The sequence below is a fragment of the Osmerus mordax genome, chromosome 6 (genome assembly GCF_038355195.1).
Source record: "Osmerus mordax isolate fOsmMor3 chromosome 6, fOsmMor3.pri, whole genome shotgun sequence".
NCBI lineage: Eukaryota > Metazoa > Chordata > Actinopteri > Osmeriformes > Osmeridae > Osmerus > Osmerus mordax.
The window spans coordinates 10,957,496-10,975,721 of record NC_090055.1 but is presented as its reverse complement, the minus strand read 5'-3'; the positions used below and the strand labels follow the sequence as shown (position 1 = coordinate 10,975,721).

Sequence of the window (18,226 nt, the reverse complement as noted above, 5' to 3'; positions counted from 1 at the left end):
AAGTCAAACACGCTCTATCACACGCACACACACACACCCATATCAACAGGACTTCCTCAGGAGCAATGCAGATGAGCTGTTGCAGCAGGCTTAGTTGCTGAAGAAACAACAGTTCCTTAATGTGTCATATCTCCAACGGACAATCCTGATTGCTTCGATTTGAAGACATGGGAACCTACTCCGATACAAGAGAACAGTACCTGACAAATGGGTAAGTCCTTTCTACAAAAGGCAAACCTAAGGTTTGAGTAGATGCTTTGAATTCTCTCTTCTGATTTGCCTGAAATGCAGTGTTGATTTCCTGATATACAGTACACAGGAAATAGTGCTAATATATTTGAGCCAATTTCAGAATGGGCCTGTCACAAAAGTTGCCTGAGGGCAAGTTAGATCTTATGATACTCTTGAATGGAGTAGAGTATTGGATTTTGCATGCATCTTTTACATGACTCTGTAGATGTCATGTGGCCAGTGAAAGAAGGAAGTGAAGAATCAAAAGTCACTGGTCTTGTGTAACAAGACACTATGTGAGGAGAAGAGGGGGACTTTTTCATTAATCCAGGAAGTGTCAACTGACTTCTAAACGCTCATCAGTGTCATCCCTGGACCTCCAGGAGGACGACAGAAGTTTGAGTTCACAGACATTGAGCATGCCAATGTAGTTGCAAGGATTAGGAACTTTGTATTGCTTTTCACAAGGAACAGTCAGACTACAGTTTAGCAAAGGTTATGACAGTTATAGAAAGTGTCACAGCACTTGACGTCTGGCATCCTGGCTCCTGATTGGGTGGCTAAAGGTATCGCATCACATGTGACTAGCTAAAACGATGGCATGAGAGCAGATCTCATTGCTCAACATTGTTATGTATTGAAATGGCACCCCTTTCCCAAGGCCAGTGAATCTGCTTTTCTACACTTGGAATATTCAAATGTGAATCATTGTCCCAATAATGTACCATTCCTTTCATTCGGTCAATCAAATTACAATAAGCTTCAGGTTAAAACATTAATTTGGCAGAGATAGGTGCTTTTACATCAAGACAAAATATACTAGTCTGTCTTTCTCTGTTGGCCTCCGAACTTCAATATCTCAATCACGTCAAGATAGTTTCTTCCTCCAGCTTCCAATCCTGTCCCTCAAATAGGCTCAAGCTACAAAAGACGACCTCAAAATAGTCAGCTGCCTTTACATGCTCAAGTTTCCTGAGCACAGAGCACAAAGGAGGGCAGAGTACACCCATGTCGTGCTTCAACAGGCATACCAACAATGGAGAGGTCTTCTGTTCTGAGTCCTTCCCACTCAGGATCCGACTCCAGGCTCCAGACTCCATCATGTGTTCAAGCCATTCAGAAATAGTATTCTCTAGCAACGTAAAAACATAAAGTAGTGGTTTGGGTTGGTCATGGCTGTCCTATGCTGTGTGTGAACCATGATCATGTGAATGCCTGTGGTTGCATGCGAGATTTACGGATTGTGGTAGTAGTCTAAATTAAGGGATTGTGAAATGTGTCTGGATCCAGGGTGTGTGATCAAGCTAGGGATTAGTGAAGTGGGCTCCTGCACAGAGGATTTGCTTAGCACCCTTTTCTGCAGACATTGCCAGTCCGAACAATTACTATACCTTTTATTTACCCTCAATAGGTGTTCTGTTGTCTGGGTATACAAGTATTTGTGTGACAGTGTACAGTGCGCCAAACTAACATGTGAGAAGAATCCACCAAAAAGAAACCAAACAAGATTTACAGGTATATGAATAATTGTTCATAATGAAGACAAGCCCTTTTCGAAAATGTAAAACAGTTCACATGCAGTCTGTCTTCCTATCCCTCTCCCTCTCTTAATGTGTAATAAACTGCACACATTTGCTGGATGAATCAGCCTAGAAGTTGAATTTACATAGAATTTAAGTCAGAATTGTAAAGATTTTTTGTTAGATATGCTCCAGTAGATTTTTTACCATAAAATGACCCCCGCAAAGTGGAATCTCAGGTGTTACGAACGCGTCACCAAGTAGCCGGTGAAAAGCCCACTCATTGGCCAATCGACACACCACCATTCCCGTGTATCTTTTTCATAGTTCTTGTTCGTGCACAACTTGCATAGTTAACCGTATCCTATTTTTAACTTAACCTACCGAATTCATAAACCTTTCAATCTGTATCTGTATGTTAAATCAATTCAGTGGAATAGACACATTTTACTTTGTGTTGAGAGGAGAATTTATGAAAACAGGTAGAGCAACAGGTATGTCGCATTTTTTTAAATCTGTATTTACATTCTGAAACCACACAAATAGCAATGTAGGTTACGCGGTTGAAACGGGAAGAAGGATTTAAAGAAGTATAAAATGTCTTTTTATTATAATTTATAATAAATATATTTTCTTTCATGTAGCCTACTACAGGTATTTAAATTGTAAATACACTGTTCACTAAAACAGGCGTATCTATACATTGCCTGTTATGTTACACATAAAAAATACAATAATCGGCCAACTAGAAAATCTAATTTTACTGGCTAATCTCCATCAAATCTTAACCATTTAGTAATGTCATCCCCATTTTTTTTATTTAGATCTGATTCATTAACATTGTCCAGCTACTTCTTTGTGTGTAATCAAGTCTTTAATAAATGGACAACCATACACCATAATAAGACCATCTAGTAATCAATTGATGAGATCCTACCATTAAGGGGGACAGGGCATGGACCAGTCTTTCCTAAATATGTGGAAATAGTCCTAGTAACATAGGGTGCTGTTGAATTCTTAGCTTTCCTGAAATCCTGTCGTGTGACACACTGGCAGTTGCTCAGGCCAATGACAACCAGAGGACATGCTTGATGTAAGATAATTTGTTTAGTGTGTGTGTGTACGTGTGGGTGTACATGTGTGTGTGTTGTCTTTATGCTGCACATGATTCTGTGTGTGTGTCTCCGTCAGTATGCTCTTACCAGCCACTTTGGAGTGAAGTGAGAAGGAACCAGAGGGTTCTCCTCAAAGGGGAAATATATATTTTTGGTGAGAGCATGTGACTGTGTGCATGTACATGTGTCTTTAATAAGGGTTTCAAAAAAGCCTTTTTGCTCATTTCAGTTAATCAGGCGAACACGATTTAACATTTCACTTTGATGCCAAACTTGGCATAGCTTGTGTCAACTTCGCATATCACCCTGGTTTCTCAAATTATGTCAATACAACAGTATGACCGTTTGACAAACCCAAACTGCTTGCTGGGATTGTCTGATTCATTGAGGTCATGTTTGTACAGGTAGTGAAAAGTACCTTACTCACTCCTTTTCCCTATGTACTGTGGTATATGTGGAAACTGTACTGACCACAGGGATTACTGCTCTAATGCATCACTGCCCCACACATGTTGTCATGATGTTTCTATATGTGTTTCACTAGGGAAATGAGCTTTGTGATGAAATAACGTCTGATATGGTACTATTTAGCCTTGTGCCACGGTAATATAAAATGCATTGTGTGATGTGGTATATTCATCAATGCCAAATATTTTCTAGAAAAATAAATACCTGTCCTTACATCGGTCAATAAAAATATGAAACGTAAGTATCACAGAAAAATAAATTGTGTTTTGTGTCTTTGATCCAAGGCATTCCGAGGGGGCCAAGGTAGCAAACTACTTCCAGGACATGGAGCTGAGGGAGGAGTGGCAAGACGAGGACTTTCCCAGGTCAGAGGTTAACTGGTTCTTGACCTTTAACCTGTGTGGTATAAATGTGTGCACAACATCTTTCTAACTTTGAAGAAGAATATTATATTCTTATATCAGATTGAATAAGAATTCGAATGAGAATATGAATGATATTGAAAGTACTTTGCTTACCACACATACTGTCAATGCACATCATCCAAGAAGGATTTACTTCCTGCTTTAGACCTCTGCCTGAGGATACTAACAGCCCAGAAGACAAGCAAGAGAGTCACAATGGAGAGAGACCAGGTAAAGCCCAGTTGCAACGCTCTATGCCTTCAAAGACCTGGCACACAGCGAAGTCAGCTGTCACACTTTCCCTGGAAGTCTCCTGTTATTATTATGTGTACAACAAAGATTGAAGGAAAAATTAGACAGAAATAAAATTAGACTGAAAGAAATTTTACTGTCAGAAAATGATGTTGGATAGGATATCATATAAAGGCATTAACTGTAATAATGAAGTAAATATACTGTAATACTTTATAATACTGGTAAAATATCAAATTATTGAGTAAAACATGCTGTACTATATTCTTCCTCTCTTACACATACTCTTCACATCCTCCATCCCTCTCTTTCCTTGCCCCAGCTCCGCCCACCAGCTTGGCGCTCTCGGGTAACGGCATGAGGAAGAAGCGTCTGGTGGCGCCTGCCCTGAGTCTGACCCTGGAGAACACCAATTCGCTGGACCGCAGCGTGGTGTCGGGAGAGGAGGGCTACCTGGCCGCCGGCCTCTCCCTCTCGCCCGACGACACGGAGATGGACATCAACCTAGAGGCCATGGAGACGCCGTCGGACAGCGAGTCCTGCACTTTCCCTGACAGCATGCACGAGCTGGAGTGGGAGGGTGAGAGGAAGGGGGAGGGAAGTTCAAGGAGTAAGAGAGCAAGGGAAACAAACAGATGGAAAGAAACTCATTTTTGTGTCACTGTTTCATTTGAGCAGTTCTCTTATATAGTATACAGTGTCATGGAAAGGGCTTTTGACAGTCAATCAGACAGATCAAATCTGAAGGTGAAGACTGACATTTAGAAGGACGTTCAGAAATATAGGAGGTCAACTTGAGAGAAACAAAGAAACGTTAAGCCAGGTACTATAATGAGACAAACTGGTGAATCAGCACAATAAACGATCCACTATTTAACCCCTCCAACCTACTTCAAATACTGTATATCTACCTGACTGACAGCACCCTCTGTTGACCTCCAGATGACCTGCCACGTCTGGGCCGAGGGGAGAGCGGGGTGTCCAGCGTGGCGGTGGAGCAGGCGGAGATGGGTCCTATGGACCTCGACCAGGTCGACAGCAGGGGGCGCCGGTGGAGGCGTTTCTGCATCGCTGGCCAGGAATACCATGTCAACATGAGTGTTCTGGAGCCCTACCTGCAGGTGCTCTCCCACGGAGGTAAGGTCTGCCAGCACTGGGAAGTACCCTAGTTCAAATTAAATCATTGGAACTGAATTGACCTATGGTGCCCGTGCTTCACATGTTTTGTTTTGTTCTTAGAATGTGGGAGGACGACACACTCACTGTTTCTTTAAAGTAACATAAAACATTCTTTAGACCTCCCAGCCTCTCTCCAACTGGTTTTCCACCCTTTGATCGCTCTGAAGGTTACTATGGTGAGGGGATGAACGCCATCATCCTGTTCTCCTCCTGCTATCTACCAGAAAACACGATGGAGAACTATGAGTATGTCATGGATAACCTTTTCAGGTCAGTATGTTCTACAGTTTCTACAATCTGTGTGATAAGTTACACATGCAATTGAGCATAGACACTTTTGGTCAAACATTACTATGTTCCATGAGTTTAGAAATCTCAGAACAAAAAATTACAAGTATTAGTATTTGTGATTTAATTAGTTGTTTTACTTGACGATTTTGATCTTGGTTGCTGTTTGGTAACTTCTTCACAAATGTACAGGATGTTGAGAGCTGTGCAATTGGGAACAGTGTTGCAACTGTGTGTGTACGTGTCTGCTTGAGTGAGTGTGCATGCGCGTGGGTGCTTGGATGTGCGAGCATGTCTGTGTGAGCATGTGCGCTTTTGTGTTGCATGGACACTTCCCTTTGAAAAACAATGTTCCCTTTAAAAGTGTTGACATTAAATATCCTTCATGCCAACACCTGACCTACCTGCCACACGGACTACAGATCAAATTGTTATTCTGTTACAGACACACCCACACAAAGCATTTCTCCATCCAGCTCATGTCATGTTGTGACAGGTACATCGTGGGGACGCTGGACCTGATGGTGTCAGAGAACTATGTCCTGGTGTACCTGTGTGGCATGGCTCCCAGGAACAAGATGCCGACTATCAAGTGGCTGCGCCAGTGTTACACCTCCATTGAGAGAAGGTAAGGGAACTCCCAATATAATAGCTGTCACACTCCTAACATTGTACAGTATGTACTGTAGCTGTCCACAGTCCTGTATGAGCCTGTAAGAGCTGGAAGCCAGGGTTGGCATTTCTAGGAATTGCTAGGGATTGCTGTGGTGTTCAAATACAAGGTCATCTATCTCCGCTGTGTAGAGTGAGAAGTGTTTTAAGATGTGTTTTAAGCGAGATATTTTAACAAACATTTTGCCATGCATGCATCAGACACTCAACAGCTTTAGTGTTGGTCCAATAGAACGTGTTGTATTGGCTAGTGTTTCTTCCTGTTGAATCTTGCATATTAACTATGAAATCACCCCAACTTTTAATTCTAACACACAGTAATGCCTAAAGTGGGACTAAAATTGGGTGTATTTTTAATATTCTTCAGAAGGGGGCGCTACAATCATTTTTTCTCTCCATTCGACGGTTTCTCTGTCATACTGTAGGTGTCATGGCTACTAGTTGGAATGTGAGCGTCAGATGCCCATTTAGTATATGAGGCTCCTCTGTCTGCCCTCCTTGCCTCTCCTGTGAAATATGACAGGAATGCTGTAATGATCGAGCGCTGTGAGGAACTGGAGTGTTATCGTTAGGGAAGTACTCTCTCCCAGCATTCCTTAGATAACCTCCTAACCCCCTGACTGTAGCGGGCAGGGCTCAGCTGTGGGTGTGTGAACAAGGTGGTGAAAGTGTGTGTATGTATCCCTTTGTTGTAACTCTCTTGTTGAAGCTAATTTTGAATGTAGTATATTACCAGAGCACAGTCCTTGTTGAAAGTTTATTGGACTCAGTGGTGTTTATTGGACTTCATAGTCAGTCCTGTCTTACAGTAGGTTCCCAAATTAGCTCATGTTCAGTTCTCAGTTTATTTCTCAAATACCACATTTCCACCACTGTTGAAATCTAGTTTTACACACTGTAGTACCACATTCAACTTTGATACTTAGTGTGTGTGGCTCCCATTTTAACCAGGGAGGCAACCTTATCTCTGAGGCAATGTGTTTGTATAGTCCATATAAAGGCAGCTCAGTTTTCTTTCTCCCTCAGTGACTGGCTAGCAGATACACTCACCACAATCTAGCCTTTACCCACACCTCCTCCACTCTGACCTCCTTGTTTAACATTACATCCCTTTATATCCCGTTACGTTAATGAAAAACAACGGCACGTTCAAAAGATAAGACGGATAAACAAGGATAGTGTAATATCACTAAGGATCAGTAAAAAGTTAGCACTGACCAAAGTCAGTGCACAATGTCTTCAGATGATCCCAGAACAACAAAATGTCTGACTTTGTGTGGCATTAGTGAATCATGCATTTCCTATCAATGCTGTGCTCTGAGGAGGACAGTAAGCAGCTGACTGTGGCGTTCTAACCTGTCCGTACATAGTGTGGGAAAGGTAATCGTCATGTTGCACACTTGGGGTAGAATTCCCTCCCACTTCATCTTAGACATCAAAGGGTTTGGGATGGTTATGACAAAATACCGATCATCCCTCAGACGTTACCTCACATGTTACCTCACCTGTTTGCAGTGACCTGAGCCTACAGTTCTTCCTTTAATTGGATGTGTAATGATTTGATAGTTTCAATCATGTTCTCTCCTTTAAAAACAACGTTTCCAGTACCTGACCAGTTCCTGATCAGTGTTAAAAAAAAGACTTGCTCGTGACTGTGTGTGTCTGGTCTCCTCTTATAACCAGGCTAAGGAAAGACCTTAAAGGTCTGTTTGTGGTCCACCCTGCCTGGTATGTCAAAGCCCTGATAACCGTTGTCAAACCTTTCATTAGGTAAGGACTGCATTTCATTTTCTTTATCAACATTGACTGTTCTTCATTTGATTGTGAAGGCATAACATTTTTCACGCCATTCATTACTCCTCTTTTGTCTGTGTGTTCCTTGCAGTGAAAAGTTCAGCAAGAAGATCAGGTTCATTCACAGCTTGCAGGAGCTGTCTCAGTACATCCCCATGGAACGCCTCCAGATTCCTGACTGCATCAGAGAGTAAGTTTACCCCTTCTCCACCTGCCATTGCCTCTTGGCAACAGGATACATTAGGATACATAAGGTGTTCAAATATGGTTACAGTTCTATTAACTCTCCACTGTACAATATGCTGCAACAATCCATAAAGCTATTTACCGTGGCCAGATAGTTGTTCCTTCTGGGAGCCCTGTCCCCACAGGAAGTAGGCCACTAGATGTGTTTGTTACACACTGAATCTGATTCACAAAAATGGAAGAAACCATCTAACAATGCTCTGTATATAACCACAGAATCCCACAGACTATTAATACCAAGCAATAATAAAACAATGTTCACTCCCATACAGTAATGGCATTATTTCTAAAATGTAAGGATTACTCTTTTCCCCTCTAGGTTTGATCAGAAGACAAACAGGTGAGGCACATTTTGGCAACCACCAATGTACATGTGGAGTTACTGAGGAGCAGACATTTGGAAAGGAAAGGTGGAGGTTGGGTCTACAAGCCGGACAACGAAGGGAACGCTAAATCACCTTAAAAAGTAAACAAACATGAATGTGACCTTGCAAGAGCACATGGGCATCTTGTTGTACAGGACCAGACTTGTATTCTATAAATTATTTATTGATTATTTCTTTGAATGTCATGGGAATGGACGTCATTGCATGGCAAAAAAAAAGGAAAAATCTCACTATTCTTAACTTGCTTGGTCAAGTTTACTACTCAATATTTCACTATCACTCAGTGCTTAGAGTGCTGAATCTCCACTGTCTGTTACACCCCACTAATACATGCCGCACTACTGGGTTATTCTGTTTTGTAAAAGGAGATTAAGAGGTTGATATCCTCCTTTACTATCTAGTGAAAGCACACATCCCACAAGAACCTTGTTGTCTTATTGCAACTGTAAAAAGCTTATAACTCTTACTGAAATGCAGCACCACCATAGTATATACTAATGGAAGTTTGGGTAATACACCAGCAACCAACAGCTAGTTTGAGGCCACTTAGGTACCACTAGAGTTAATTAAAAGAAATATATAGTTTTATGTTACTGTTAGCATTACTGATATATTTTAGGACTGCTAATGCTTCTGTATGAAGTTGCTGAGTAAAGTTTCATCTGTAAGACTGTTTTACAGAGGACAGTTACTTTTTATTATTTATACTTGAAGTTAAAATAAGGAAATTATGAAGCAAAATGGATAAAACACACATTTTCAATACATCATGAATGCCTAGTTATAATGTCAAAGGTTGTCACTGGTTAGTCTTTCCCCAGAGCAGATATTTATTAGACACTAGCAATCTATAACTAATTCACCTGGCAAATATAAAGTCATCCAGAAGTACAGTTTGAATTTGGGCTATGTCTTCCAATTCTAAGAGACATGATTGTTTATACTGTCTGGAAAAAGGACTTTATATCCCATGCAAGCCTTAAATGAAGAATTGTCACCATGGAAATATTACAGACTCAGGAAACAAGTCCTTGACAGCCACAGGAAGTGAGGTAATCAAGGAGGAAGATTACTGCCAAAGACCTCCAGTTCACTACTTGCTGTTCAGTAATCTAAATTTACTGGGACTCTTAATCTGGAATCTTGATAATTCTGTTTATGAACAATAAACCAGTGTGATGAGTATTTTTGAATATAACGCATACTGGAAACCAAAGATATGTGTGATAAGTGTTTTGTACATAAAGGAATGCATTACATTTCTACTGTTGAATATTGAAGTATAATAAATCACATTTGTGTTCAAATCCATAGGTACTGTTTTTTGTTGTTGTTTTTGCTTCTCTTTGGCTTTGGTAATAATAATAATAGTAAGATGGGCATATTTCATGTAACACTGAATTGTTTGCACAATTAAATACTTTCCATATACAATACTGTGATGTAGAACAACTGTACATGAAAAAACGAAAAGAAACGTTTTACTAAAAGACAGAAGACATTGATCTAATGCATCTAGAGAAAAACGAAATATCTATAACATGTCCCGATATTGTAGATTCTTAACACCATTGTGAAAAGGTTACAGGTTTTCAGGGCAAGATCTATTGGTCTCTTTGACTGGTGTAATTAGTATGTGAATGAGTGATTGGCTAGGCTAGACTCTAAACAAATTAAGAATGTGTGGCACATTCGATTTGATTCACAGATGGCTCCATTTAAAAATGTTTGAAAGTTGGAGCATGGCCATTGCACCTGCTCATTCACAATTTCTTTTATTTTGCCATGAAGCCATTCTAGCAAATGTCATACACTATATATGGAGGTGGTACACAAATGTTCAAACATTTTACTTTCAAGTGAAGGAAAAGGAGAGTTCTCAGAAATGACTTTGTATCAAAAAGTTTTGATTTCATAAAATGCAAATGGTATAACATGATAATTATACAACAAATGTGGTGTTAATTTAGTTGACAAGGCAATTTGCTGTACAGTTTATATGAACACTACATGATAAACAAAGGCAACACATCAGTCATCCTCAACTTTAGGGAAACTAAAGACCCAGTGAATTCAATCTATGTATTAACATGGCTTTAGATGACAAACACATAAAAACACTGTTAAAATGAAAGGTTCCAGTGGACACAGTCAAAACAATTTCAAATGAGCGACAGGCCAGGCAACAGGAACGACAGGGCTGGTTATTCACAATGCAAAGTCATCGTAAGGTGCGACACAAAAACAACAATTGTGAATAAAATAAAAAAACAGCCCATATAAATCAAGAAATGTGTCATGTCAGTGACATACTATTATTAAAATAGCTATCTTGGGCCGATGAAATATGCCATATTTGGTTCCCCCCAAGAGTGCTAGAGTTGACACTGTGTGAGTGGGAGGCCCAGTAGAGCTGACAGAAGGAATGCACAGTAAAGTGCTAGGAATTTTCCACTCTCATCAAGGTGGGGGACATCCTACAATCCCCTGCTCTTTAAAAACACCTTAACAGAATGTTCCTTCAGTGTCCTGCAAGGATGATTCTTTAATAACTGGACAGGCTCATAATGTTTCCAAATGGATTTTCAGGAGAGAATCAGATCCTGCCCTTGGACATCATCTAAATCTTACGACTTTGATGTTAAATCAATTAAAGCGTATTCCATCATGGGCCGACAAAAAAAAAATATTGAAAAAAGAGAATAAACATTTCTTAGCTGGCCTGGGTGATAGACGTTTGATCTTCTATCCTGCTTGGATAAGCAGTAAGAATATAGACTGGGACATTCAGATGGTTTTTAAACAAATATAAACATGATATTAGTCTTCTGGACATCTCCAGAAGCAGTCATTATTTGCAGTATTCAAGTTCAGCAGCTCACGCACAGACAAAAATACAAAGGTGCTCAATGGCTGAAAATCCATCGGTGGGACAAATCTTGTTTTGCAAAAAACATCCAATAAAATGAACCAAAAGGAGTCTGGTTTAAACCAGTCTAAGAAAAGAGATCCTGTGGAACCCACAGAAAAGCACACACTTCCCAAATGTTTTCCAGTTTTGCAAAGCATACAGAGCGCAGCTTTCTCATTGGACAAGGAAAACATGAAGAAGGCCATCCCATGATCCACTTCACCTGTGAAGTCAAAATGAGTTTTCGGGGGGTATTTGAGTAACTAAAATGAGACCACAGGTCAAAAGAATTTCATTTTCTGATTGATTTACTTTATATTCATGTGCCATTCAAGTTTCTATCGCTGTACAGAATAGAAGTAGTCCATGGGTATCATAGTAGTGCAGAAATGTACTTCACCTACCATTGCTGGAGGAACACAGTAGCAAACAGCTATGACATGCTCCTACGTCCATTGGAACTGGGGCCTTTAGATCTCATCTGCTCCTGGACTGACCCTGACTGCCAAAAAGAAGGAAGAGTCCTTATGTTTCTGTTGGCATTTTTTCTGTGATCATTTTATTTGAGAGCTCAGTAAATAAATACTAAGAGACAGTATTTACAGGATATCCATGTGAACAGTACACTGTACAAGTGTCACATATGTGTGTTGATACAGCGTCTCCTATTCTGCACACTGAAACTGAAACTGAGTGATTTCATCTACAGGACTAAAGTGATTTAAAACCATGTTTTTGTCCCATTGTATGCAATATAACGTTCTGGTTCTATGGTTCGCATGAAACATGAGCCTATTTGGAGCCCTGACAATGTTTTCCATCTTAACTGGTTCCATATGTTACCCAGCTCAATTTATAATTTGTGAGTCATTACTATTACATAACACCGATGGAGGCTGTATGATTTCATTATTGAGGGTTAGACAATAAACATAGCCCAGTGTGCTCCAGTATGGGTTGAACTCTGTATTTATGTCCCATATGGGTTACAGATTATGCCCTAAAAACCATTGTCCTTTGACAGTCATTTTAAGGCATTGAAATAGCTCAGGGCAGACAAACAATGCAGTGCTATCTGTCAGGAGGACAATGGCCCTTCGCTTGCCTTTCAGGCTATGGCTAATGGGCTTCTATGGCCTGGTTATTGTGAAGGTCACATTGGTTTTCTTCAGCTGTCTTTCATATATATGTTTCACTATACTAGCTACCCTGGGTTGCCGAGTATAATCCATAGCTGGTTTAAAATGTAGAGCTCATACAAGCATTCAGGCACCGGAAGCACTTATCAAATACAAACATGTACAAAATGGGCACAAATTGATCCATCATACTGAGTCACAGTACATTTAAATTTGGACTGAAACAAATTGTGCTATACAACCCTGTATTAACATCAAATAAACCTGACTCTTTTAAGAGGCATTGGGGAAACTCAAAACACAATGGTCTCTGCAACCTATTCCTTCACCACTCATTTATGCAGTTTCTTAGTACTTCCCCATTTCTGTGTGCAGAGAAATTTGAAACTGATATCAAATGTGTGCTATAATACTTTCAATTCCTATGGTCACAATAATATTAATAATGAGTGTGTGTTATACAATAATAATCAATTGGTTAAATCATTGGACCTTGTGGAATTGATATAATAATTTCTCAGAATAAGAAGCACCTTGAAATACCTTGAAAGGGAAGTGTGTTTCACAAGTGTCACATACACCTCCTTAAAGTACATACTGTACTAGCATACAAGGATATTCTTATTTTCACAATTTGCTTACCGGCTGGAGTCCGTTAGCCATCTCCCCAGAGCCTATGTGTGTCAGGTGAACAAAGTTTGTGGGCTCGCCAATCATGCTGCGGTCAATTTTCCTCCGCCTTTTCCTCTGTAAACAAAAATAAATGCAGATTCAAGTTTAGATGACAGATAAGCCTGTTTCTGTTTTCATGTATGCAATTTAGCAATGGAATCAATACTTCGCTGTCTGAAAAACTATCAGACAATGTTGCTCCTTTTCAACTGAGACTCAACTGAACTAGTATTGACGTAACATGGGTGCTTGTGAAATCAACAACTACTCCTGACATAACAACTTTTCCCAATATTGTCGTGACTTCCATGAGAATTTGGAGAAGGTGAATCTCCTCTCTCTTTATTATGCATGTCACACTCAATGGAGAGTCTGATCACTTCATTACCGTCCTCTCCCCATACTTGTTTTATTAGATCAGTGCAAGTTCCTCCACCAACATGTCATCACATGCCACAGTGTGCTGCAAACAAACCAGGTATTACAACCCAGTATGCTGTGGTGGTATTCACTCAGAACAGATCAGAGACTGATCATTCACACAGCACCATTTGGAAAAAACATGAACACAATATTAATGACACAACCAATACAGCCATTATCAATGGCATGACAAGCACCATACTCTATATTTTTTTATAACCTTTACAAACTACACTTTTCTCCACAAATCAAACTTAGCTGGGGAGTCACTTGTTACGACACATAAACTATTTCCATAACAGTCTGGGTCTCTCTCCACCCAACAATAGAACAAACAGCAACCTAAAAATATAGAAGAGGAAGGAGGAAGGAGGGAGGAAAGAGAATGAGCTCACATTAGCAGCCAAGATGAAAATCCCACTTCCCCCTCAGAGAGACTACTCATTGTTAAAAGAGGGACCTGAATACAAGGGTCAGGGGTGGGTAGGGGGACGTTACTATGGAGACATGCTTCAGAAGGTCAAAAACTTAACATGTCTATTCTAACCCTAATTTATTAAACTGAATCAATGTATCAGATCTGTGGAAAAGACCAAACCATATTTCAAACAGGGATTATAAACAAAATAAACTTCAAGCCAACCAATTACTAAGCTACATTTGCTGCCAGAGTTACTGCCCTGGTCCTTGTTTATACACTGTAAATATTGGATTTTTGCTAATATAAATACAACTCAGTACTTGAACTGAAAAAGGTTGTACTGGAAGACAAACTTGCAAGTGTGCCAAGACACCTCCGCAATTTACAACACACAGTTTTCGTGTCATAAACTGTAAGTTTCATTTAAATTAGTCTAGGTTTTCAAAACTCTACAGTATTTCAACCCCGTTGTGACCTTCATAATCACTGCCCATGTCTTGGAAATCCTGATTCTGCATCTTTGGCCACCAATTAGTATGTAATAGGCAATGACAGAGCTTTCTTTGTTTTTACATGCCTCGTGTCTGAGCCACTCTCCCAACGACACAGAAGTCTACCCTTCTTGACTGTTGAGGCCCTCTCGTGACTACAGTATGTGGGTCAACCACTTGAGCACAAAAAAAAGAAGTAATTTTCCTCGTTCAATTCCTCTTGTATTAGCCTGACCCATTTCTGACACACTTGTGCTGTAACATAGGACCCTCCTCGCTTGTTGTCTGTGAGTGACTGAAGAGAGTGAGCTAATGAGTTCAAAACCAATGTTAGCTGCACGAGGCAACAGTTGGATGGCCTTAATACTGCACTGAAACCAAGAAGGTTCTTCTGTGGGGTCAATCTGATATATATCTAATCTAAAAATATGTACACATTTTAATTAAGTCATAAGAACCCTTTGAATGTCAGACAAGCAGGTCAACGGTCTTTCCCATGATTCCCTGGAAGAGTGAAACACTCACCGGGGGAGGTTTGGCCACAACGCAGCAGCCGATCTTGTGCCAGAACTCACTCATCCCAGCTGTCCTGTTGGTGAAACTGTACTGGAGACCCTGGGCCTCTCTTGATGCCCTGGAGGCAGCCGAGTACTTGCCGGAGTACAAGGGTGAAGCTTGGGGGGCAATTGTGAAAACTTTCCAGTGACCCAACTAATCCAGGAAAAACAAGAGGTGTCCCGTAAGGTCCTGTACACAGACCGGATGTAATTCTCTCAACTTTTAAGAATTGGCCTGTTCTCCCCCTTTCTTGTGCAGGTTTCCCATGGGGTTTGTTTTTTCTCTAGAGTCAGACTACATCTGTTGGGCCTGTTGAGACAATATCAGATTCCATTACTTGAAGTCTGACAAAAAACAGGGAAGGTGAAATAGTTACACAATCTCCACCTGCAACAAATGCACATACCTCTTTCACATTGATATATATACACTCAGAATTAAAAATTAAAACAACAACAGCCCTAAACAGGGTTTAACCATTTCCCTCCACTCTACACATTTGAAAGGATCCCTTTTAGCATTACATTACATTTAGTCATTTAGCAGACGCTCTTATCCAGAGCGACTTACAGTAAATACAGGGACATTCTTTCCGAGGCAAGTAGGGTGAAGTGCCTTGCCCAAGGACACAATGTAATTTGACACGGACGGGAATCGAACCAAGAACCTTCTGATTAATAGCCCGACTCCCTAAACGCTCAGCCATCCGAATCAAGTATTTAAAAGTTAAATGCTAAATGGATGCAGTACAGATAATAGCCACTAAGTCAGGCAGAACTGTATTTGCAATGTGCTGCAGAGACACATGGTGAAGAAACGATCGATGATATCACACCCCTCAAGAAATTAACTAGGCCTAATTTAGGAAGGGAATGTTTCTCTACAGTCACTGTGTCTCAATTATGAATGTTCCTTTAACTGAGGGAAAGACATTGAGTCTCTTTACATCAACATGTGTTGGACGAGAATGTTTGGCAGTGCCAAGATGAAGACAAACATTGCACAGAACAATCTTTGGCCAAGGTTAGCTCCCCAGTGGTCCACATGTCCTAATTGCAACCATAGAGGATAAATGGGTAATCGTTCTGTTGTATTATTGACATTATAGCTGTCATTAAATGTGTTTACATGTATAATTACATCTATTGAACACATACAGTAGCAAGCATTAGTTGAAATGTATTCCTCAAGCATGGCAGATTAAATATATTTGGTTCAAATACACCATGTCTACACTATGCTGTCACATTAGCTGTCAGCATGCTATGTGTCTGTGACACAGCATGAAAGAGGAGACACTCCAAATGTAGTGGCACAGTAGCCTACCTTTTTTAATGAAATCAATAGCCTACACCTTTTACCAAGGTCTACTAGCTCTACGTTTCCCTATTTCAGAGCTGAGAGCATCATAGTTAATTTGAACAACACATTCCCTCAAAGCAAAGCCAAAGACAAGTTATTTTGTATCTGATATACACCAATGTTCTGATTAGGATAAATCTTGTTTTAAATAGTAATTTGTGCAAAACGGCGAGCGAACTTATTTTTGAGGAATGTTGATAGTGATAGTTCAAACTGTAGGAGTTATTTAAATGCCCTTACCGAATAATCTAGGAAGCCAATTGTGTGTGTCAAACGAGAGAGAAAAAGAGACAGCTTTCATAGCCTACATTAATACAGACAGACAGAGATGGTGTCTGCTATTACAAAAATTAAACGGTTACTTGGTTTATGTTTAACATAAGAGAAACACAATACGAACTATTTACCTACTTACCAACTGAGATGGCAATGGTCTGTCTTAAACGAATACATAGACAATGAATTAAACCATTAAGAGCTCGACTCTACTCCTTCCCCAAAAATCTTAGACGAACATGGACAGTAACACTACAGCTATACTCTTGTCGTCGCCGTTGGGCTGAACAACTAACCGTTGTCTACACAGATTGCCTTCAGAAAAACGGGTTGATGTGTATTTTTATTGTAGGCAGAGTCAGAGCGCCGCTTTCCGGTAGCTCTTGTAATCACCAGTGTTGTGCACGTTCATACCTCTCATGAACTAATTCAAAGTTCAGTTCATACAAGTAAATATGAATCGTTCACGTTCATAGTTCACCATTTAAATTCGGAACTATAGGCCTAGTTCAGTTCATAGTTTTAAGGTGTGTGTTTACTGTGTGTACAAATTCCGCAAAAAATAATAAGGTGCATCAGATCAGATGTAGTCGCTGAGTCTGCGTCTCTGCTTTCACTTGCCATTTTTATGAGACAGAGAGCTGCTGTCTTGGAATACGTTGCTTGATTGTCTACGTGTGTGCGATGAATCATGGGTAACGTAGTGCGAAGGCTACATAGAGAAAATGTTAGGGGCACTGAGCAATGTGCAAGCATTCGATTTAGACAGCGTCTCTCCTCAGGAGAAGGAAAACATTCCGTAACGTTTTAGCTAGACCTCAAATAATATGAACGTGTTCACCGTTCAAATTCATTATTTGTCATTAAGTTGCGTTTAGTTCATCGTTCTCATAAAAATGAACGTGTTCAATGAACGCGTTCTTTTGAACTCGTTCATGCACAAGTTCAACACTGAAAATCTAGCCTGGTCCTAACCAGACTCAAGTACATTTCATTTGTACAGAGTCTGGCCTCGCTCCATTGACAAGGGTTGACTTCCTTGTAGGCGGGTTCTCTGTTGAAGTTTAAAACTATTGGATCTGCCCAGAGCCACTCTGATCTGCCGTAACCAATCGCTAGCGTTCGCCTTAGCCAATTCCTTCACCACTACTGTAAGTAACAGAGCTAGAACGAGCTGGAAAATCAAACTGTTCCCGAACCCCGTGGGGAGGAGGGCCACAACATCATGGCCGCCAACAAAACTCAGCAAACTTGTTCTTGCTCCGGCTTTAGCTGTTGGATATTCGGCAGCGTTGCCACAACGGACCGAATGGCTTCGCTCGCATCTTTCTCCGCCGCCATTACGGAACTACAACACAAACTAACGCACGACATCAAACGTCATCGTTCTCAGCCACTCCCTCTGTTCGCTGTTTGGC

The 18,226-nt window shown here is 40.4% G+C and overlaps 2 protein-coding genes across 2 annotated transcripts; one reads left to right on the top strand and one right to left on the bottom strand.

Moving 5' to 3' along the window:
• Positions 1–23: 23 nt before the first annotated feature.
• On the top strand, positions 24–9,861 carry bnipl (BCL2 interacting protein like). The gene is made up of 10 exons (XM_067237956.1): positions 24–211; positions 3,619–3,699; positions 3,905–3,969; positions 4,313–4,570; positions 4,933–5,127; positions 5,337–5,439; positions 5,954–6,085; positions 7,813–7,899; positions 8,015–8,113; positions 8,489–9,861. The coding sequence occupies exons 1-10, from the start codon at positions 168–170 to the stop codon at positions 8,511–8,513; spliced, it is 1,089 nt and encodes a 362-aa protein (XP_067094057.1). The 5' UTR covers positions 24–167; the 3' UTR covers positions 8,514–9,861.
• On the bottom strand, positions 9,859–17,028 carry cdc42se1 (CDC42 small effector 1). Its single transcript, XM_067237958.1, has 5 exons — positions 16,948–17,028; positions 15,138–15,479; positions 13,248–13,352; positions 11,871–11,968; positions 9,859–11,689 (listed from the first exon to the last, which is right to left on the bottom strand). Exons 2-4 carry the CDS (start codon positions 15,189–15,191, stop codon positions 11,900–11,902), a joined length of 228 nt encoding a protein of 75 aa, XP_067094059.1. The 5' UTR covers positions 15,192–15,479; positions 16,948–17,028; the 3' UTR covers positions 9,859–11,689; positions 11,871–11,899.
• Between the last annotated feature and the right edge of the window lie 1,198 nt (positions 17,029–18,226).